Raw genomic sequence first — 23,146 nt, 5'->3', positions numbered from 1 at the left:
CTTAAGAGGGAAATGAAGTTTTCAGTCCGTATACTGAAGACTCATGAATTTTTAAAAGAACCCTGTTGAATAGGTTCCGGAATTCCATTCCGCCACATTCCTCCAGAAAAAAAAGGCCCTGCAAGTGGAGATGCTGGGGACTGAACCTGCGACCTTCTGCGTGCCAAACAAAGACTCTACCACTGAGCCGTGGCCGCTGCACTCAGTTAGGAGTGGGATTAACTGCTTCTCTCTGTGTCCATTGTGGATGCTGATAAGCCCCCACCTGGGGCACAAATTGTGTTTCCAACCCAGGATCCTCCCGTGTTCACCCAGCGCCCTAAAGAGGAGTATTTCCAGGAGGTGGGCCGTGAGTTGCTCATACCTTGTGCTGCCAGTGGCGACCCCCAGCCCGTCATCTCTTGGACTAAGGTGAGGCGTCCTGGGAAGGTTCCCTGCTCTGAACAGAGGCCTCACCGTAGATGGAACAGACATGTGGGATCCAACCCATTAAAACTTACGCCTGTGTTTGAGGTGGGCCCTGATCAGAGGTCTGACTCCCTTGGAGCCAGTCACTGATGGAAGATATCGCCAGCTAGTGGCTAGAAGGTCAGACTAGGATCTGGGGGACCCGGGTTCAGATCCTGACTTTGCCATGGAAGCTCACTGATGACCTCTGGCCCACCACACACTCTCGGAGAGCCAGTTTGGTGTGGTGGTTAGGAGCGCGGACTCTAATCTGGGAGAACTGGGTTTGGTTCCCTACTCCTCCACGTGCAGCTGCTGGTGTGACCTTGGGTCAGTCACGAGTTCTCTCAGAGCTGTTCTGGAAGGAGTTGTCTCAGCCCCACCTGCCTCCCAGGGTGTCTGTTGTGGGGAGGGGAAGGGAAAGGAGATTGTAAGCCGCTCTGAGACTCCTTCGGGTAGTGAAGGGTGGGGGATACATCTAATCTCTTCTTCTTCAGCCTAATTTACTTCACAGCTAGTTTCAGGTGGTTAGCCGTGTTAGTCTGCCGTAGAAGAGCAAGATTTGAATCCAGTAGCACCTTAGAGACCAACAAGGTTTCCAGAGTGACGGCTTTCGAGAGTTCAAGCATATACCCTGAAAATCCCGTTGGATTTAAAGGCACTGCTGGACACAAACCTTGCTCTTTGACCTCACAGGGTTGGTGTTAGGAGGAAGGCAGAATGATGTTGGAAGCCACGTTGGGGTTCCCCCTGAGGAGCAAAGTGGAGTAGAAATAACTCTACAAACCTCCATGTTCAGAGGCAGTATACCTCTGTTGCTGGGGTCAATTAATGAGGATAAGCTTCTTGCCGTCCTGCTCTCTTTGGGTGGTTTTTCAGAAGCATCACATTTGCCTGTGTAGGAAATAGGGTGTCGGATTAGATCCGGGTTCTTAGAAAGTGGGCAGGGTCAGGTGGAGGGCGGGGCTTCTGGCATTAGAGATTTGATTGGCTGTGCAGATTTTTTTTTTTTTAAACGCTGCTTTGGCGGCAGCTGCTACCACAGGCCAAGGGATCTTCACTGTGTGACTGAAGGTAAGCTGTGGCAGCCATTTTGTAGCAGGCCTCACCTCCTGTGGCAGCAGTTTTGCCAGCGGAGGAGGAGCCAGCTACAAAATGGCTGCCACAGCTTACCTTCAGTCACACAGCGAAGATCCTTGTGCTGTGGTAGTAGCTGCTGCCAAGGTGTTGTTTTTTTAATGTGCATTTTGTGTCTGTGCCCACCATACTCTGTCAGAATTCCAAAAGTGCCCATGGGCTCAAAATGGTTGGGGACCCCTGGATTAGGCGGACATGGGTCTGACCCAGCAGTGTTTTGTTCTTTCTACCACGTGTGCCACTGCTGTGTTCTCTCCCCCTCCAGATGGGCAGCAGAGGGCTCGCCAACGCCCAGGTGGATCGGAACCACACCCTGATCCTGCGCCCGCTGACCAAGGAGCAGCACGGCATGTGGGAATGTGCCGCCAATAATGGCGTGGCCCGTGTCAGTGCCGCAACCGCCATCTACGTATTGGGTGCGTGCTTAGTTCTGAGTGCGGTGTAGTTAACTGAACAGTGCCGGAAGCGCGTTGAAATGCCTTTGGAATAGAAAGGCCCATGAGGCCCATGAACTGGACTGGGCGTTACAGTTCAGGGAACTGCTTTTTATACATATCTTGCTACTTAGCCAGGCTCATCTGCCCTCGGCTTTGTGCTTTTCCAGTTTATGTCACAGTGTCTTTTGTGTCACTTCCGACTTAGGGCGGCCCTATGAATGAATGACTTCCAAAACATCCTATCATTGACAGCCTTGCTTGGGTCTTGCCAACGCAGGGCCATGGCTTCCTCGATGGGGTCCATCCATCTCCTGTTGGGTCTTCCTCTCTTCCTGCCGGCTTCCACTTTTCCTAGCATTATTGTCTTTTTCAGTGACTCTTGTCTTCTCATAATGTGACCAAAGTACAATAGCCTCAGTTTAGTCCTTTTCATATCTAGGGAGAGTTCTGGCTTGATTTGATCTCGAACCCACTGATTTGTCGTTTTGCCGGTCCACAGTGTCCGTAAAACTCTCCTCCGACACCACATTTCAAATGCATTTTCTTTCTTTTGTTTGCGCCGGCAGGCACCAGCCCCCATGGGGTGGTCAACGTCTCTGTGCTTCCGCTCCAGCAGGCCGTCAACGTCACCTGGGAGCCTGGCTTCGATGGGGGCTACTTCCAGAGGTTCAGCATCTGGTACACGCCGCTGTAAGTCCTCCGTGGTTTTGCCCACATGATTTTTCGCTCCTTGTGCCAGTTTGGTGTAGTGGTTAAGAGTGGTGGACTCTGATCTGGAGAACCGGGTTTGATTCCCCACTCCTCCACATGCAGCCAGTTGGGTGACTTTGGGCAAGCAACAGTTCTCTCAGAGCTGTTCTCTCAAGGGCAGTTCTCGAAAGAGCTCTCTCAGCCCCACCTGCCTCATAGGGTGTCTGTGTTGTTGTTTTTTGTATGTTTTTAATCCCCCTAAGGGGGATTTTTTATTGTTTTTTTCACAAAACTACAAACTATAACTGAAAATATAGAAAGGGAAACTACCTCTAAGGAGAAAGAAAAGAAACCCACTGATAACTAAAACCCCAAGAGTGGGAGATCAATACATCAGCTTATCTCAATGTTAATCTGAAATGCTAGTGATACATTGAACATAGTCGGTTATGCTAAGTTATTTATCTTTTAACCATCCATTTATCTGTTAAATGAAACCCTCAGAGCATCCCAAAGTTATTTCTAAATTTTCAGGCACAATTCAGAGTCCTTCAGCCTTTATTTTCTCATATATTTTTCTTATCCTCAATTTATACGGATTTTTGGGTGCTGCCGCCCCCTTTTCAGAGAGAGAGTCCTCGTCAGAAGACACCGAGCCTAACTCGCCATCCAACTTGCTTTCTTCTTCTTCCTTCTTGTCCTCTGCTGGTTCCCCCAGCTGTGTTCTCAGAAACTCACATGCTTTAGGAACAGAGTCAATCTTTTCTTTTTTATCGTGGAGTTTGAAAATGATGGCTTCTGGAATTAACCATCTGTAACTGATGCCATTTGTTTGTAAAAAAAGGATTAAGTCTTTATATTTCTTTCTCTTCTGTCTTATTTCAAAAGGAATGTCTTTTAAAATCCTGATATTATTGTCCCCGATTTTCAAGGGTGTTCCCATAGTTGCTTTCAAAATAGAATCTCTCACATGTCTCTTCGAGAATCTGACTACTATTTCCCCAGGCAGATTATTTTTCTTGATGTATAAGGAATAGGACCTGTAGACCACATCCATCTCGCTGTAAAGATATTCCGCTGTCAAATCTGTCATTGGGGCTATTGCATCACTCAACAGTTGCTTCAGATTCTCTCCTTTAGATTCTGGGACCCCCTTGGAACCGTAGGACCAAATTTGCTTTCTCCATTTGCAGCTGTAAAAGTTGTGACTCTTCTGTAGCTTGTTTCATTTACAGCTTTTGCACCTTTTTCTTGACTTTTTTAGTATTGACGTCCATTTCCTTCATCTTCTCTGCCATTTGCTCCGTTGCATTTAAAGATTTAGTCAGTTGTAGCTGCTGTGAAGCCAAACTCTGACCAATTGTTGACAATTGTTGCTTGATATTAGTTATCTCATCCAGCAGAAGGCATAAGGAATCTGCCAACATTTTAGAAAGCTCAGTGGTCTCTTCCGTTCGAGGACTACAGAACTAGTTTTGCTTTCAACAGTTTGTCTTTATCTGGTTTCTTCCCCACCATCTTTTTGGATTATTTACTTTTCTGAAAGTTGCTAAAGTCTCTGGGTCCGGGGGGGTAGCCCCCTGGCTAGGAGCCTTTCACCAAGGGTCCGGGGGTCGTAACCCGTCACACCCCCTCCTACACGCTGGTGTGCAGAATGCGTGTCGCCATAAACCGGAAGTCACCTCATAGGGTGTCTGTTGTGGGTAGGGGAAGGGAAAGGAGATTGTAAGCTGCTCTGGGACTCCGAGTGAAGGGTGGGGTATAAATCCAATCTCCTCCTCCTCCCCCCACTCCTCCCCCCTCCTCCTCTTCTTCTCCTTGTCCTTCTCCCCTCCCTGGCAGTTTTACAGGAAATCCTGAACATCTCCCCACCTTCTGTTCGAAACAGCATGAACTTTTTTCAGTCCACTGTGGGCAGTAACTGCAGCTTCCCCATCTCTGTGTCCTCCCGCAGGTTGAAACGCCTCAACCGCCCTCACCACGACTGGGTCTCGCTGCCAGTACCTGCAGGAGCCTCCCATCACCTGGTGGAGAACCTCCAAGGCGACACTGGCTACCAGTTCAGTGTTCTGGCCCAGAACAAGCTGGGCAGCGGTCCCTTCAGTGAGATCATCGCCGCAGTGCCGCTAGGTGAGAGGTGCTCCCATACCCTGCCGTGCAGAGTTGGTGCTCTAAAACAAACACACGCCCAAATCCCAAAACAAAGACCTCGATTTTCCCTCCATAGGGTTCCCAGCTCCTGAATTAAAGTTCAAATCGTTGATTTTCTCAAATGCTGACTTGGAAATGTAGAGTTTAAATATTTCAGACTAAAGTGGAATGTCCCCCTAAATGTAGGCTTGCCAACCTCCAGGTAATCGCCTGGAGATACCATTAATCTCCAGACAATAGAGATCAGCTCCCCTAGAGAAAATGGCTGTTTTTGAAGGTGGGTCGATGGCGTTATACCCCTCTGAGGTCCCTCCCCTCCTCAGGCTCCACCTCCAGCTATCCAGGAATTATCAACCGGGAGCTAGTAACTCTACCTAAATGTCAGTGATGCCTAGGTTTGAGAAGCCAGTGAACTCTACCTAAATGTCAGTGATGCCTAGGTTTGAGACCCAGTCTGGTGTACTGGTTAGGAACGTGGACTCTAATCTGGGAGAACTGGGTTTGATTCCCCACTCCTCCACATGCAGCTGCTGGTGTGACCTTGGGTCAGTTGCAGGAGTTGGGGGGTGCTCAGGTAGGGGGCGCTTCGGTAGGGCTTGTTTAGAGGTGAGACAGAAGTAGGGTCGCCAGCTCCAGGTTGAGAAATACCTGGAGGTTTGGAGGGGTGGAGCCTGAGGAGGGCGGGGTTTGGGGAGGGGAGGCGCTTCAAGGGGGGATAATGCCACAGAGTCCACTATTCCAAAGTGACCATTTTCTCCGGCGCGGTAGCGTGGTTCAGAGTGGCGGACTCTAATCTGGAGATTGGGCTCTAATTTGGAGAACCAGATTTGATTCTCCACTCCTCCACATGAAGCCAGCTGGGTGACCTTGGGCCAGTCACAGTTCTCTCAGAGCTCTCTCAGCCCCACCTACCTCACAGGGTGTCTGTTGTGGGGAGAGGAAGGGAAGGAGATTGTAAGCCGCTCTGAGGCTCTTTCAGGTAGTAGGAAAGCGGGCTATAAAAACCAATTCTTCTTCTGCTGCTGCTTCTGCTTCTTCTCTCAATTGTAATCCCAAGAGATCTCCAGCCACCACCTGGAGGTTGACAACCCTTTAGGCTTGCCAGTCCCCAGGCCTGGGCGGGGGATCCCCCCGGTTTCAGGGGCTTCTCCCCACCGTGGAACAGCTGGCCAGTGGGGGAAACCCCGCCCCTAAACATCAAGTTGGGGATGTCGTGTGGGGACGCTCTGGTATTTAGGCCAACTCTATGGTTTCAGGGAGAAAAAAAACATAAGAGTTTCAACCAAATACTTTTTTTTATTTTATTTTTAATGTATTTATTTACTTGGGATTTATATCCCGCCCTGAAATAACATTAAAACATTGAATACATACAATATACCATATACAACATACAATATAAATACCTTTAAAACATTAACTACATACGAACTAAAATGGTGCTTTACAGATCACTAAATTCCCCAAGATGCACAGTGTCCCTCATTGGCGGCCGGTGTTGTAGTAGCGTGAGCACCAGGAGTGCTGTTCCTCATCAGGGCGGCATCTACCCCCCTCCCAGATCAGGTAGATGGTAGGGTCGAATCACGATGGTGGTATAGTGACGGCGGCGGCTCCTACTCAAAAGCCTGGTGGAAGAGCTCCGTATTGCAGGCCCTGTGGAACTGTACAAGGTCCCACAGGGCCCGGATCTCCACCGGGAGCTCATTCCACCAGGTAGGAGCCGCCACCGAAAACACCCTGGCCTTGGATCGCAGCGCTCTTGGGGGAACATACGGGAAGAGGCGGTCCCTAAGGTAGACTGGACCCTGGCCATTCAGGGCTTTAAAGGTAAGAACCAGCACTTTGAAACGAATCCGGTATGCTATATAATACCAGAGCGTCCCTCCATAATGTCCCTGATGCGATGATGCCACTTGACATCCCCGCCCACCCCTGGAATGCCCCACAAATCCCCCCCCCACTGCAGCGACAAGGGGACCTGGCAACCCTACAACGCTATGCAGTGCTTAAAATTTGGGGGACTTTTAAAAAATGCAATTTCTAGTCCAAGTGCCAAAAGAGTGTGTGTGTGTGTGTAAGGGAATGCAAGTAGGGGGCTTTAGTGTAACCCTTTGTTGCCCTGAAATGATGCAAACCCCACCCCCCCATGAAATTGTTAAGGAAGAGGCGTGCCCACCATGTGACCTCATTCTCCATAGTGCCATCCTCTTAGGGATTCACAGTTGTCTGTCTGCTTTCTCCTCCCCCCGCTACAACACAGGACGCCTTCTACGAGTTCCGCTTAGTGGCCTTCTCCGGCAGCTCCACGAGTGATCCTAGCAACACAGTCAACGTCTCCACAGCCGGTAAGACTCTCTGGGTGAGGGTGAGGGCGTGTGAGGGCAGAGTTCCAGAAGCCCCGGGACTGGCTGGCGTGCGTGTGTCCTCTGAGGCTTTTGCAAGCTTCTTGGCTGAAGGCGTTTGTTGCGTAAACAGCACCTGCAGTGTGCAGAGTGGGACCTTTGTTGGCCTGTCAAGATAAGCAGGTGTTTAGTGGCGCCTTCTGTATGCCAAGTGCCACCAGGTCACAGCTGACTTATAGGGACCCCGGTGGGGTTTTCGAGGCAAGAGACGTCCAGAGGCGGTTTGCCCATTGTCTGCGTCTGCATCGCGACCCTGGACTTCCTTGGTGGTCTCCCATCCAAATACTAACCAGGGCTGACCCTGCTTAGCTTCAGAGAACTGACGAGATCAGGTGAAGAGAAGAAGAAGAGGAGATTGGATTTATACCCCGCCCTTCACTACCCAAAGGTGTTTCAGAGCGGCTCACAATCTCCTTTCCCTTCCCCTCCCCACAACAGACACCCTGTGAGGTAGGTGAGGCTGAGAGAGCTCTTGACAGAAACTGCTCTTTTTCAAGGACAGCTCATTATCAGAACTATGGCTTGCCCAAGGTCATCCAGCCAGGTGCAAGTGGAGGAGTGGGGAATCAAACCCGGTTGTCCCAGATTAGAGTCCGCGCACTTAAACACTACACCAAACTGAGCCTGGGTCCATCCAGATTGGGGTAGCGGCACCTTAACCAACGTTTATTCCAACATTACTTGTTTTGAGAGCCAATGTGGTGTAGTAGCTAGAGGGTCTGACTAGGATGTGGTAGACGCAGGTTCAAGTCCTTGCTCTGCCATGGGAGCTCGCCGGGTGACCTTGGGCCAGTCACAACACTCTCAGCCTAACCTACTTCACAGGGTTTTTGTGAGGATGGAAAAGAACAATTTAACCTATTTTGGGTCCTGCCCCGTAGCCAGAAAATCTTCTTTGGGGGGGGGCAAAGGCCAGGAGCAGGGCACTTAATTAGGTTAACACTAATTAGATTGTGGCGAAATGTGGGGTATAAATAAAGTAAAAATAAAACAAATATATAAAATAAAAGATACACCTTCATGGACTACAGCTCCTTTGTCACATGCACGTCGTCGTACCAGACCCACTACATGCATCTAACAAAGCAGGCTGTTCATATTGAGTCTTTAAGGATTTCAACCAGCCTGGCTGGCTCTTTTTTGAGTACACAACAAACAAGCAAGGTAGGCCTCTGCCCCAGGCAGCTTACAGTTTCATGCAGTGTGCCCGCTCCATGCATTTCCTCTTGGATCTCCATCTCCCACCACCACCACCCCTGCGCCCTAGTCTGGCATTCTACCCAGGCAAGGTGTGGCTTGATTTGCTGCATCCCAGATGCCAGAGGGGAGCCCTGACAACAGAGAGAGGGCCGTTGTCTTTACGTCCTGCCTGTGGGCTTCCCAGAAGCACCTGGCCAGCCACTTGCGGGACACAGGACTGGATGGGACCATCGCTGTGATCAAGAACACAGCTCTCAGTCTTCGATTTCTTGTCTCAAAACCAATTCATCTCTCCAGACTGGTCTCAATTACAAAAATGGATGTGAGGCTTTAGAGCCTTGAGTGGTGTCTTCCTTGAAGAAAACGTGCTCCTGCCACATAACACTCTGTTATATTACGTGAAGCCTCTATTACTACAAATACCTTCAGTCTATTCCTCATACCTTTCATTCTCTCCGTACACCATATGCTGGTTTGAAAACCGGCTTATTTCTTACCTGTTTAAAGATGTAAACCTCATAGTTTTGTGTTCATATCTCAGTAAATTCCTATCCTCCGGTCTAACGCCAGATTAAGGTTTTTCCTTTAAGACAGTTCTTTTTACTAGAATAGTATTCCTATTAGTCTTTAAGATTGTATTGTCCTTAGGATACATGTTTCCTTGTTGGTTTTACGAAATTGATACCTATTTTTAACACAATAGGCATTGATTATCTTGTACTTTTTACGACAGGTTGTATTTGTACATCTTGTTGTTTACAAATCTATTCAAACTTACATGTTGCTGCTATTTATGATATTCCTTGCTGTTAAAGGCTTTCCCCTGCCCTGTTCTTGGGGACTGACGGGAATCTTCTCCTCTCCCCACCAGGCATGGAGGTGTACCCCTCCCGCACCCAGCTGCACGACCTCCTCCCCCAGCCTGTCCTGGCCGGCGTCATCGGCGGCGTCTGCTTCCTCAGCACAGCTGTCATCTTCAGCACCATGGCGGCGTGCATCATGAACCGCCGGCGGGCAGCCCGTCTCCGTAAACGCAGGCAGGGTAAGGTGGGGCAGAGGGAGCCGGGGCAGGAGGAAGGTGTCCAGATGGGGAGTGGGAGGGGCCGTGAGTCAGCCCCTGCCGATTGCTGATTGGCTGGGTTGGGTGGCCAGACAAAGAGCTTTGGCTTCCTGGGGTAAGAGGAATCCTGGGTGCGGGGGAAGGGGGAGAGCCCTCCCGGAATCTCAGAATGACCGTTCCCAGTTCCGTCCTGCAGAGAGCAGGAACTCGGGGCAACCTCGGCTCATTTCAGGCTGCAGAAATCAACCGTTCCGGTTCCTTGGCTCCGTTTCCTTCACAGGAGCCTTGAGCTGAGCACCAAGGCCTTTGGGTATTCTGGTGCCATCGCAGTAATATGGTGCCTGGTGCAGAATTCGGTCCTCTGGAACCCCGCGTTTCGCGAACGAACATTCGTTCGTCAGAATAAGAAAATGTATGCCAATGCGGGTAATCTTCATCAGGGGAAAGGATCTGGCTTTTGGGGATTGGAAATGGTTTGGCACAGTCTGACCTGATTCTAGTGCATTCTCTTTAAAAAAAACACACATCTGTGTCTTGCAGCTATAAGAGGAGCCAGCAGAAAGTGACAGTCGTAACAGGCTGGGAGAGAATCCAGCAAATAATCAGTCCAGGACTACAGATGCCCCCGGCTCTCGGCACAGGGCAGGCTGCTGCTTCCAGGTTCTCTTTCCGCAGCCAAAAAAAAAAAAAAATCCACAAAAGGAGAAACACACCTATTCTGTCTTGCTGCTCTGTCTCCATTTAAGGTTTATACGCCTAGAAGGTGTTCCCTGCTGAGCCTTGCCCGTGGCTCAGCGGTACAGCATCTGCCTGGCATGCAGAAGGTCCCAGGTTCAATCCCTGGCATCTCCAGTTTAAAGGCGCAAGTAGGAGGTCATGTGAAAGACCTCAGCCTGAGACCCTGGAGAGCAGAAGCCAGTCAGAGTAGATAGTACTGATCCTGATAGACCAAAGGTCTGATTCAGTATAAGGCAGCTTCATGTTAGGATCATAAGAACATAAGAGATGCCAATGTTGGATCAGGCCAAAGGCCCATCCAGTCCAACACTCTGTATCACACAGTGGCCAGAAATACCAGTGCCATCAGGAGGTCTACCAGTGGGGCCATACACCAGTGGGGATCATACAGTTATAGAATCACAGAGCTGGAAGGGGCCATACAGGCCACCTAGTCCAACCCCCCGCTCAATGCAGGATCAGCCTAGAGCATCCCTAACAAGTGTTCATCCAGGCGCAGCTTGAAGACTGCCAGGGAGGGGGAGCTCACCACCTCCCTACGCAGCCGATTCTACTGCTGATCTACACTTACTGTAAAAAAAAAAAAATTCCCCCTAATATCCAGCTAGTACCTTCCCATCCTTAATTGAAACCTACTATTGCTAGTCCTCTCCTCCGCTGCCAACAGGAACAGCTCCCTGCCCTCCTCTGCCCTTCAAATGCTTAAAGAGAGCTGTCATGTCCCCCCTCAACCTCCTCTTCTCCAGACTGAGCATTCCCGAGTCCCTCAGCCTTTCCTCACAGGGCTTGGCCTCCAGGCCCCCCATCATCCTCGTCGCTCTCCTCTGCACCCATTCCATTCTGTCCACATCCTTTTTGAAATGAGGCCTCCAGAAAGGCACACAACACTCCAGGTGCGGCCTGAACAACGCAGTGTACAGCGGGATTATGACATCTTGTGATTTGGATGTTATGCCTCGATTGATACACCCCATGATCGCATTAGCCATTTTTGTCGCTGCATCACACTGGCTGCTCATATTTAACTTATGGTCCACCCGCACCCCAAGATCTTGTTCACATACACTGCTACCCAGAAGTGTATCCCCCATCCAGTATGTGTGCTCCTTCCAGATATAGAACTCAGCACTTACCCTTGTTAAATTGCATCTTGTTCACATCTGCCCACTGTTCCAGTGTGTTCAGATCTCGTTGGATTCTGTCGCTACCTGCTGGTGTGTTCGCTGCTCCTCCCAATTTGATGTCATCTGCCGATTTAAGCCCCTCCACACCCTCATTCAGATCATTTATAAAAATGTTGAAAAGTACCAGGCCCAGAACCAAGCCCATGTTAGTTCACGTGCGGTCATTCTCTCCTTAGTTAAGTGGTTGGAAATCAAAGATCTGCACCGGAGGAACTCTGCTTCAGAACAAAAAGAAAACCTGGGTTCTCTAATCTGTATCTCCTATGCAAGCTCACCTTCATGGGCTGGTTGTGTCTGGAATTCAGGCTCTCTCGATTCTGGAGAGAAGAAGGCCAAGACTGACCCGTGACAAGGGAATTGTGTGCTGTGACCATCGGAAACCCTGTGCCTATCACAAAGCTGAGATGTTGCCAGTCACGGCCCCACCTCAGTAGCCATTCAAAGCTCACTGTAATTTGATTTAAATAAAAGCTGGGGTTCTCAAGATGGCTGAATTCTGCACCCGGTATCAACGGGGCTCAGTTCCACAGATGCAATCGCACAATACGCTTTGTCAGATCCCTGCAGTTCACGTAGTCCGGGGGGTCTCCAACATGTTGCCCGTGGGCACCACTGGTGGCCGCCGACACCTTTTCTGGCACCCACCAAGAATTGTTAGGAAGTGGGTGGGGCCAGATGTGGCTTTTGCCCAGCAAGGCTTCTGATTGGCTGCCCTAGATTTGATGGGCAGCAGTGTTCCCTCTAAGCTGAGTTAGTGTGAGCTAGCTCACAATTTTTTAGCCTCCAGCTCACACTTTTGCCTTGGCTCAGGAAGGAGGGCTCCAGAGCTAACTGATTTATGCAGTAGCCAAATCACTGGCTCACAACTTTAAAGCCAGTAACTCACAAAGCAGAATTTTTGCTCACAAGACTTCACAGCTTAGAGGGAACATTGATGGGCAGTGCAGATTTTTTTTAACAATGTTGCTTTGGCAGCAGCTGCCCCCGCAGCACGAGGACCTTCACCGTGTGACTCAAATCAAACTGCAGCAGCCATTTTGTGGTTGGCTGGCTGCCCCTCCAGAGGCAGCCGTTTTGCGGCATCCCTCTTGTGGCTGTGCCCACCACGCTGCGTACGAATTCCAAAGGTGCCCACAGGGTGAAAAGAGTTGGGGACCCTCTTGACATAGCCAGGTAGCTCAAGAGTGCCGGCTAAGGAGAGGAACGAATGACATCCTTCAAGCCAATGAACGAACAGAAATCCAGCTTTGCCAGTTTGCTCAGCTATTGGGGGGGGGGGTCATCTTTGGAGCCCAAGATGAAATAGGGGAACAGGGCAAGGGTGGGGCGGGCTGCACAGGGTGGCACTGTGTGTGCGTGTCTGTCTGTCTCTGTGGGCTGTGGCACGGCAGCCGTCCGTCCTCCTCCGTTGTCCTTTTTTTTTGAGTTGCTCTCCATGTGATTTCCCCCCTTTGTGTTCTCATGACCTTCCAGATGCACCAATCGTCTTCTCCCCCAACAAGAAGCTTCTGACTTCACAGTAAGTCTCGCCATGGCATGCCCATTTCCCCCCTCCCCACCCACCCCCGTTCACGCCAACCTGCTTTTTCTCCCCTCTGCCCCCTCACAGTCTTTTCAGCCTCCGGCTCACACGTTTTTGCCTTAGCTCAGGAAGGGATGGGTAATGCTCCCTCTAAGCGGTGGAGTCTTGTGAGCAAAAATTCTGCTTTGTGAGCTACCGGCATTAAAGTTGTGAGCAAGCAATTTGGCTACTGCATCAATTAAGTTTGCTCCGGAGCCATCCTCCCTGAGCGAAGACAAAGATGTGTGAGCCGGAGGCTAAAGAACTGTGAGCTAGCTCACACTAACTCCGCTTAGAGGGAACACTGCAAGCTAATTTAGGCAGCCGCCAAATCTCTCGCTCACCGCTTTAATGCCAGCAGCTCACAAAGTAGAATTTTTGCTTACAAGACTCCACAGCTTAGAGCACATAATGTATATTTTAGGTGCGCTATGGGGCAAGGCTAATGTGAAGTCAGTTGCTACCACGGACGGGGCTGCTATGAACCGGAGGGGTGCAGGAGTTTTATGTATTTATTTGTATTTATTTAGATATTTATTCCCCGCTGTTCTCCCCAGTGGGGGACGCAAAGCGGTTAACAAGTCCCCTTCTTCCTTTCATTCTCACAGCAGCCCTGTGAGGCCTGTTAGGCTGGGAGTGTGCAGTTGGTGCCAGGTCACCCAGCAAGCTTCCCATGGCAGAGCAGAGATTCAAACCCAGGTCTCTCAGATCCCAGTCTGGCACTCTAATCACTACATCACGCTGGCGGGGTTAGAGTGTAAGACTAGGAGGGGAGGGGAGGCCTGGGTTTGAATCATCACTCTGCTGTGGAGCTCGCTTACGAGGGCGAAAGTAAACCGGTATGGGCTGGAATGGAGTACCAACAAGAAAGTGGCCAAAATGGTACATCCCATTTTTTTTCTTCAAGCCCAAATGTTCCCTCTAAGCTGAGTTGGTGTGAGCTAGCTCACAATTTTTTAGCCTCCGGCTCACACATTGTTTGTCTCAGCTCAGGAAGGATGGCTCCAGAGCAAACTAATTGATGCAGTAGCCAAATCGCTCGCTCACAACTTTAATGCCAGTCACTCACAAAGTAGAATTTTTGCTCACAAGACTCCACAGCTTAGAGGGACCATTGGGTGACAGTACTGGTAAATAAATTAAGCAACTTTCCCCCTTCCTTACATAGGCCAGTCACGATCTCTCAGCCTGACCAGGAATCTTAGAGAGTTGTGCGGATAAAAGTTGGGAGCGGTGAGGCAATATGCACCGTCTCGTACTCCTTAATGGAAAGGCGGGATAAAAAGCTAACAAATACATGAAATTCTGCACCCAGAAAAGGTTAATTCTGTGACCTGGGCGGGGCTTTCCATGACAAGCTGGCGTCAGCCGGAAGTGACGTCAGTGTGTCAGTGACGTCAGGGGGTGACGCTCTGCTTTTTGGGCAGAACTCTATGGTAAAAGCAACCTCAAACCATAGAGTTTTGCCCAAAAAGCAGTGTCATCACCTCCAACGTCACCAACACACTGACGTTGCTGCTTCTGGGTGATGTCAGCATGTTGTGCAGGATGACACTGTTTGGGGGTGGGGGGAGTTTCCTCCCGCCGGCCAGCTGGGGAATGGCAAACCTTGCACAGTCTAGCTTGCCTAACTAGTTCCCTTCGGAGCTGGTGGTCTTACTTTTGGCTTGAAGTGACTGCAGAGGGCAAGGCAGTCTCCCGAAAAATTTTCAGCTTTTTTTTCTTTTTCTTTCTCCCCCGGCAGAAATTCTACAGGCACTGCTAGCCCAGACAGCGTTGTGAAACTGAAGTTCCAGACCTCCCCGTATCAGAGCCTCCGCCGCACCCTGCTGTGGGGGGAGAAGGCCGGCACCAGCCTAGGGCTCAGCATCGCCGGCGCCACCGCCAGGCCCGCTTCCAGATACACCCTGTACGAGAGCCACGTCGGGGAGCCGCTGCCGCTGGAGCGCATCTGCCGCGGCCCTGACGGACGCTTTGTGGTGCAGAGCGAGGCGCGGCCCCGAGAGCGCTTGGGGGCCGTGATGGAGCGCTACTCCCTGTCCCTCGCCTCCTCAGAGAGCAGCGTCAGCCAGCCGGAGCCTTACCTGCAGGTCTACTCTTCCCCGGGGCCCGAGGAACCCGTCTGGCAGAAGAGTGTCAACCTGCGGCCTAAGAACTCAAGCCAGGCCTGGCGCGACGCCAAGGCCTCTGGCTACCGCCAGGGCCGCTACTTCGACTACAGCAGCAGCAGCCCGACGGAGGAAGCCAAGCCCTTGTGCATCGCCAACATCAGCCCGGTGGCGGCCGTGCCGTACAGGGCCGCCGAGCAGCAGATGCCGGCTGACTGGGGCTTTGAAGGGCAGCCGGATACCCCCGCCGCCGCTGCCGCTTCTTCTCCCCTCTCGCTGGGAAGCCCTTCCTGTAGGCCTCAGGGCAGCCGAGGGAAAGCAAATACCTCAGCTCAAAGCGGAATCCTGCAGTACTTGAGTCTCCCCTTTTTCAAGGAGATGAACGTGGACGGGGACTGGCCCCCAGAGGAGGGCGAGGAGGGGGACGGGACGCAGCTTTCCACACTGGCCCTCCTCCCCGAGGCTCCCGGCAGCACAGAACTCACACTGCTGGGAGACGAGGACAAAACAGCCTGTCCGGCTTATATGGACGTGCAAGCCATACTGGATTCCCCTCAGGAACGCGCTTCGGCTAAGAGTCTCCTCCGGCTCCCTGACGCCGACGCAGGCCCGGCGAAGGCTGCCTTGCCGGGCGCCTCCGTCTGCCCGAGTTACCTCAGCTCCGTTGTGGAAACGCCTCAGGAGCCGAGGCGGTGGTCGCGGTCACTCTCGCCCCCCCAGCCCCTCGTGGACAATAGCCAGGTGGAGATGGCACACACGGCTCTCCCCCCGGAACGGGACTGGCTGCACACCCCGGAGCTGCCCCTGGAGCCCGTGCCCCCCGAGAGACACAAATTACCCACAGCCATTCCCCTGCCGGGCCTCCCTGCCGAGAAGCCGCTGAGGGGCAGCCTTACCAGCCAGAGCAGCGGCCGAGGCAGCGTGTCCTTCCTGAGGCCCCCCTCGCTGGCACCGTCCTTGGGAGGCAGCTACCTCAGTTCCCCCTTTGGGGAAATGGCCAGTTGGCAAAGCAACTCCACCGGAGAGGACGGCAGGCCCAAACCTTCAGTCACGGCCGTCAGCAAAAGGTGAGGAGGAAGGGGAGGAGAACCGAAAACTGTGCAGGTCGTTTCAGGGGATAGCTGTGTGGGTCTGCAGTAGAAGGAGCTGGGTTCGAGTCTTGTAGCGCCGTAGAGACTCACAAGATTTCTGGGGTATGAACCGTTGAGAGTCAAAGTCTATGTTGGTGGTCTTTACACGGCAAGTGATTAAAATGTGGAATTCGCTCCCAGAGGACGTGGTGATGGCCCACAGACATAGACAGCTATAAAAGGAGACTAGACAGATTCATGGAGGAGGTCAATGGCTACTATTTATTTGTTTGTTTATTATTCAAATTTATATTCTGCCCTCCCCGCCAGCGGGCTCAGGGCAGATCACAATACTAGAAACACGTCAGAAATTTCAAACATATAAAATACAGATATGGACAATGAAGGCGATTTAAATAAATTAAAACAGAGCACACCATTTATCCTCATACAGAGGTTTCCAGCTTGCGCCATTGGTCTCTCAAACTTCTTAACCTTGGGCCACTCCAAGTTCAGCCGGGGAGGTCGAGATTGTATTGGACGCCTGCCACCTCAGCCAGATACTAGCCATGGTGACTGATGGGAACCTCCGCATTCAGGGGCAGTAAACCTCTGAATCCCAGAGCCAGGAGGTAACTTCAGGGGAAGGCCTCGGCCTCTCTGCCCTGTTATTGGCCCTCCAGAGGAACTGGTTGAGAGACCACCGTGTGAGGCAGGATGCTGGACTCGATGGACCACTGGGTTTATCCTCTTATGTTCTTACGGCTTTAAGGTGCTATTTGACTTCAGTCTTGCTCTAAATTTGGGTAGAATTTTTGTCTCAGATGCAGCTTCCCGGTGGACTAGCCGGATAAAATTGCGACAGACAGAGCTTTTTTTGTAGAAAAAGCCCAGCAGGAACTCATTAGCATAATAGGCCATACCCAACAGCAGGAACTCATTAGCATATTAGGCCACACCCATGACAGCACAGCTCATTAGCCTATTAGGCCACACACCCCATGTTACCAGAAGTGTGGTCATCCAACCACACCCAGCTTTTGCTTCTTATTCTGTTTACCTTGTTTGTTGTCAAAACCCAGGGCTTTTTTTGGAGCAGGAACTCCTTTGCATGTTAGGCCACACACCCTTAATGTAGCCAATCCGAATGAGTTTCTGCTGTTGGGTGTGGCCTATTATGATAATGAGTTCCTGCTGGGTGTGGCCAACTTGGGAGCCAGCTGGAACTCCGTTCCTGCCCAAAAATAGCCCTGGCAACAGATAAAGGAACACAGGTTTCTTGTCCCTTGGGCTCCACAGATAAACTTTAGCAGAGGGCCTATTGTCTGCTTACAACTACAAAAGCCAAGCTCAGAAACAAATCGGATCCCCAGTCAGAGGTTGCCTATTATTTATTTGGTTGGTTGGTTCAGTTTCTATCCCACCCTTCCCGCAAACGGGCTCAGGGCGGGTTACAACCAGTGTTCCCTCTAAGCTGAGTTATTGTGAGCTAGCTCACAGTTCTTTAGCCTCCGGCTCACACATTTTTGCCTTAGCTCAGGAAGGAGGGCTCCAGAACAAACTAATTTATCTAGTAGCCAAATCGCTCGCTCACAACTTTAATGCCAGTCGCTCACAAAGTAGAATTTTTGCTCACAAGACTCCACAGCTTAGAGGGAGCATTGGTTACAACAACATTTAAGTGCGCAGACTCTAATCTGGGAGGACCGGGTATGATTCCCCACTCCTCCACATGCAGCTGCTGGATGACCTTGGGCAAGCCATAGTTCTGGCACAGCCGTTCTTGAGAAAGAGCCGTTTCTGTCAGAGCTCTCTCAGCCCCACCTACCTCACAGGGTGTCTGTTGTGGGGAGGGGAAGGGAAAGGAGTTTGTAAGCTGCTCTGAGACTCCTTCGGGTAGTGAAGGGCAGGGTATAAATCCAATCTCTTCTTCTTCTTCTTCTTCTTCTTCTTCTTCTTCTTGAACAATAAAAAAACAGACATTAAAACTGTAAAATCTTAACCCCTACCCGATGGCACTCAGAATTGCCTCAGGCCATTTCCATGGTGTCCCGATATAATTCGGTTTCAGGCAGAAAGGGCTAGATCCCATGGCCTGCAGGGGAAATCAAACGGGTGGTTTTCTGAATGCGAAAACTTAAAACCGGTCTTGGTTCAACTTCCCTCAGTGCACATTTTGAATTTTATCTGAGGGGTGCAGAATCAACTGGGCAGAGTCCTGGCGGTGTGCCTTTCAGACATGGCTCTGTTGGGCGGTATCCCCAATTTGACTGAAAGCGCCAGAAGGGATCGTGTCCTTATTTTGCAGGAGCGGGAAGGGAAATGCCGTGGAATCCTTCTGAGTGCCACCTCGAGAGGAATTTGCTCGGCCTCGCTCTAAGGAGTGGCCCACTTTCCTCTCCAGACGTGGCTACCATGCTGGGCAGGTGCTTGTCAGTTCCCAGACCCTTCTTAAGTTGTGTAGAATGTGGAATTTCATGAGAGGTTGACGTTTGGCCCCAGGGAGGTTGTCGGGGAGCGGGAGTCTGGCAGGAATTCTCCTTTCTCAGCTCTTCGGAGGCCTCTGGGCTACCTGTCGGGGTCTGGATGTGGCACGAACACTGCCAGAAGCACCCAGTTCCAACAGAGAGCTGAAAACCTGGGCCCAGGCCGGGAGCGGAACTGCCCTGCCATGGATGGTAATCCGAGGTGGCTTGCCATTCAGGATAATTTGGTTTGCAGCTGTCATTCCTCTGTTGCCCACAAGGTGGAGCTTTCCTTCTGAACCCCATTCTGTCTGTGCCTGTTTCAAAAGTTACTGAAATGCTTCTTATAAGGAAAATATTTGGGCAGTTTCACTCGAAATTTATGATGACTTTGAACAGATACGTGCAATTAAATCCAAGAAGTTGGGGTGGGGGAGTGTTTGTGTGCTCTTTTTCTGCTTAGTTACATCTGTTTTCTCTCCAGTTTGGTATAGTGGTTAGGAGAGTGGGCCGGGTTTGAGTCCCCACTTCTCCACATGCAGCTGCTGGCGTGACCTTGGGTCAGTCACAAGTTCTCTCGGAGCTGTTCTCTCAGGAGCAGTTCTCGAGAGAGCTCCCTCAGCCTCACCTGCCTCCCAGGGTGTCTGTTGTGGGGGAGGGGAAGGGAAAGGAGATTGTAAGCCGCTCTGAGACTCCTTTGGGTAGTGATGGGCAATGTTCCCTCTAAGCTGTGGAGTCCTGTGAGCAAAAATTCTACTTTGTGAGCTACTGGCATTAAAGTTGTGAGCGAGTGATTTGGCTACTGCATAAATTAGTCTGCTCTGGGGCCATCCTTCCTGAGCTAAGACAAAAATGTGTGAGCCAGAGGCTAAAAAACTGAGCTAGCTCACACTAACTCAGCTTAGAGGGAACACTGGTGATGGGCGGGGTATAAATCCAATCTCCTCCTCCCCCCTCCCTCCCAAGCTCCATGGGAATTTGGTCTGCTTTAGTCATCTTCGTCCCCCCGAGAAGACCTAGATCCACATCCTCCCCCCTCATGCCATGGAAGCTTGCTCGGCCAGTCGCACACATTAAGCCTAACCTACCTCACAAGTCTGTCGTGAGGATAACATGGAGAGGAGAATGCTGTGAGGCACTTTGAGCCCCCACTGGGAAATGTCTCAAAAGCAGTCGAGGGAGAAGAGAATCCGGCCCTGTGGCCGCTCCACCCTGCCGCCCCTCTCTTCCTGAGCTCCCCCAGGCCCCGTGGTAACGTCATCCCCTTGGTTCCCCCCCAGGAGGAACACCTCTGTGGATGAGAACTACGAATGGGACTCGGAGTTTGCCCTGGAGTCGGACTTGCTGGATGCCCTGCAGCTCTACCGCAGCGGGAATCCCAAACGACCCGTCTCCACCATCGCTGCCCACGAATTGGAGAAACAGAGTGAGTGTTGGGGGGGGGGGCGGTTTCCGCGGAGGCCTGAAAAATCCACTCGCAAAGCTGGGAGCAGAGGCGACTGCCAAGTGCTGCAACAGCCAAAAAAGGGGAAAGTCGTGAACGGCAGATGCATTATCGAAAGGTGTGTTGTTCTGAATTCTGACAGAACACAACTCAAGAATCAGGGTGTGACGACCCCTTAACTGGGGAGGTCTGGTTTTACTTTAAAAGTGTTCTTTATGTTTGGTTCTACTAAGTATATCCGGCTGCCACCAGGAAATTTAAGGCTTTCCAAACCTTTATACTATAATATTTCTATCACTGGGTAGGTAGGTCGGTTTTTAGGCTTTCATGAGGGTCTATGTGTTTCCTGGGAAGTATTTCTTTCAGAACTGGTATCTTAAATAAAAGTAGATTTATTGATATAATTCGTAAATAAAAGAGTATAACAAGGTAACCGGTACGGTGAATACTTTGAACAATTGTTTGGTGTCTCACATAAGATGTGCTCCCTATCTGTCAGGGATATTTCAGGTATGTAACTTTGTAACTTTAACTCAAGGTCATGTAAGTTCACTGTTTCTCTCCAGGACATACAGCCTTTCCTAAACTTTGTCTTCAATTACCTTCATTTACATTTTACTATTCTCTCAGAACAACCTCAGCTGTTCTTAACTGCACACACACAAACTGCTTCTCTCTCAGACTTCAGAACGAACTAACTGACTGCTTAACTGTCCTCATCAACTGTCACCCTTCAGCTGTCAAAACCTCAAACTGTCACTCCTGATAGACATACATATTCATCCACACAGCATCACTTCCAAAACCCCTCCCTCTCTCTGTCACTCACCAATCACACCACCCTTGCCTCTTCAAGCACTCTAGACTATCACATGCAACCAAACTTTTAAGAAGACACACACCCATAAACAAGGAATCGTTACACAGGGCTTCTAGCTCTCAAGGTATCTGGGGTCATTTGCACGGCTGTGGCATTCGGCTCATGGCTCTCTCTCACACACGGTTCCCCTGACCAAAAATAAGTCCCTCCAACATAGCAGCAAGCCTGCTCCGATGCTGCAGGTGAGAGCCGTTCAGTGAACGCACTTAAGATTTTCTCGGTTGGGGGTGAGCTTGCAGATTTAAGATATTGCAACGAAAGGACCGGACGTCGTCTACCTGACTTTTCCAGGAACATCCCCTTTGGTTGTTTTCTGCTCTTCTCCCTGAGCCCGGTCAAGTGGCTCTCCTACCCACTACTCAGTCTCCAGGAATGTTGGTAGCCTTCTGCCTCCCCACCTCAGAATGAGGAAACGGGTTGGAAGGAGCTGTGGCTCAGGGGTAGAGCGTTTGCCTGGCGTGCAGAAGGTCCCAGGTTCAATCCCCGGGGCCTCCAGCTAAAAGGACCAGGCAGTAGGTGATGCAAAAGCCCTCTCTGCCCGAGACCCTGGAGAGCCGCTGCCAGTCAGAGTAGACAATGCTGATCTTGACGGACCAGTGAGTGTCCTGATTGGGGGGGGGGGTCACCTGACGCTGCCACCACTCTGGTTTTAGGTTCCCTTGAGAAGGCCCAGAGCACCCTCCCAAGACCTTCAGACCTCCCTTATCTGGCTGAATAATAGGCATGAGAACCAGGCAGAGTAAACAACAAATAAAAGGTTTATTTTACAGGAGGTCAGTCAAATATGGGAAATAAACAAGGTGCAAGAGCGATAACAGTAAGTGGGTGAAGGGAAAAGAAACCAAATGCCCTAACGCGCCCAGACTCACAGTCCCCAGCTCACTGTCCCAGTTGGGCCTCAGTCTGCTCACCCTTCCTCTCCGGGTGAGGGTCTCTCCCCTGCAGCAGCCTTCCTTCTGGCCCTGCTCTCTTGGAAGAAAGAACAGCTCTTCTTCTGTACCAGCTCTTTTATTAGAAGTCCCCTTTCTCTGTGATTGGCTAAAATTGGCGCCAAATCCTCTCAGGGGCTTCTGGGAGTTGTAGGCCTGGCCTCCTCCCACTGCGACTCAGGCTCCCTGGGCCTGCTAGGCCTTTGCTTGCACATCCCAGGTCATGACAGGAGGGATGAAACATTCATGCCAAACAGGGCAAATCGATCTCTGTTAGGCAAGATGGAACCTCCATGTCCACGTGCAGTCTGCTTCTGAATACTGGATGCTGGAGCTGAACGAGAAAAGGGGGGCATCGCCTTCATGCTTTGCTTGTGAGCTTCACGGAAGACGCTTGCCCAACCACTTTTGTAAACGGGATGCCAGAGCAGATGGAACTTTGGTCCAATCCAGCCAGACGTGTCTTAGGGTCTTGCGTTCTTTCCTTGATGTCTCTCTGATCGTCGCACTTTCCAGACGAAAACATGCCTCCCATGACAGCTAAGAAAGTTCAAAAGACACAGCTGTTGTAGGTACTTAAAATGAGACCAAGGGTTGTCACCTAAACGACAAGTCATAGAAACAGGAGGGGAGGGGAGGTACTAGAAGAAGCTCTTTGACATCAGGACAGAGCAGTGACTTGTGAGCCAGTTTCCACACCCAGCTGAAACCCAGCTGGCAATCCTGAGTCGGCATCCTAGTTAGAATGGGGCTGGTCAAGCGGTTCTTATCCCTCTCGCCACTGACAGAAGCCGGAGTGATCTTCCTCAGGGTGTCGCGCTACCACAGTTCCACCTTCTCCCGGTTGGAGAGAGGCCCTCCCAGTTCCTGACCCTCCCGCCATCTTCTCCCCTCTGCAGGTTCGAAGTCCTCCAGCGAGAGCAGCGGCTCACCCTCCAGCTCACAGTCCGTGGGGGCCTTAGACGGGTCAAGCTCCCCCGTGCCCAGCCCCGAGGAACGCTGTGCCGCCCTGCGCGAGGAGTTCCTGGCCTACCGGCGGCGCCGAGAAGCCACCCAGCAACGCCGGCAGAAGCTGGCCTCTGGCCGGAAGCGTAGCAGTGAGCGATTTGAGCAGGCCACTTTGCTGTGAATGGGGGGGAGGCCCTCCAGCGAATCAGCTTTGCCCTGCCGCCCCCACAAGGGGATGGTATCTCAGCAATCCCAGGGGGCAGAGCGGTGGTGCCCACCCCGGTCACCTTCT

The 23,146-nt window shown here is 51.2% G+C and overlaps 1 protein-coding gene across 1 annotated transcript in view; it reads left to right on the top strand.

Annotated features, from left to right (window-relative positions):
- Window positions 1-23,035, top strand: part of IGSF9 (immunoglobulin superfamily member 9) — a 99,288-nt gene extending 76,253 nt beyond the window's left edge. The window contains exons 10-20 of the mRNA XM_015424949.1: window positions 295-411; window positions 1,850-2,000; window positions 2,588-2,711; window positions 4,666-4,841; window positions 5,186-5,226; window positions 7,126-7,210; window positions 9,339-9,509; window positions 12,923-12,968; window positions 14,755-16,185; window positions 19,934-20,079; window positions 22,806-23,035. Of these exons, the coding sequence (XP_015280435.1) occupies window positions 295-411; window positions 1,850-2,000; window positions 2,588-2,711; window positions 4,666-4,841; window positions 5,186-5,226; window positions 7,126-7,210; window positions 9,339-9,509; window positions 12,923-12,968; window positions 14,755-16,185; window positions 19,934-20,079; window positions 22,806-23,035 (2,718 nt within the window). The remainder of the gene's footprint in view (window positions 1-294; window positions 412-1,849; window positions 2,001-2,587; window positions 2,712-4,665; window positions 4,842-5,185; window positions 5,227-7,125; window positions 7,211-9,338; window positions 9,510-12,922; window positions 12,969-14,754; window positions 16,186-19,933; window positions 20,080-22,805) is intronic.
- Window positions 23,036-23,146: the final 111 nt, after the last annotated feature.

Source organism: Gekko japonicus, unplaced genomic scaffold (genome assembly GCF_001447785.1).
Source record: "Gekko japonicus isolate JY-2015 unplaced genomic scaffold, Gekko_japonicus_V1.1 scaffold1787, whole genome shotgun sequence".
Lineage (NCBI taxonomy): Eukaryota > Metazoa > Chordata > Lepidosauria > Squamata > Gekkonidae > Gekko > Gekko japonicus.
The sequence above is the reverse complement of the archived record's forward strand: the minus strand, read 5'-3'. Positions and strand labels throughout refer to the sequence as shown.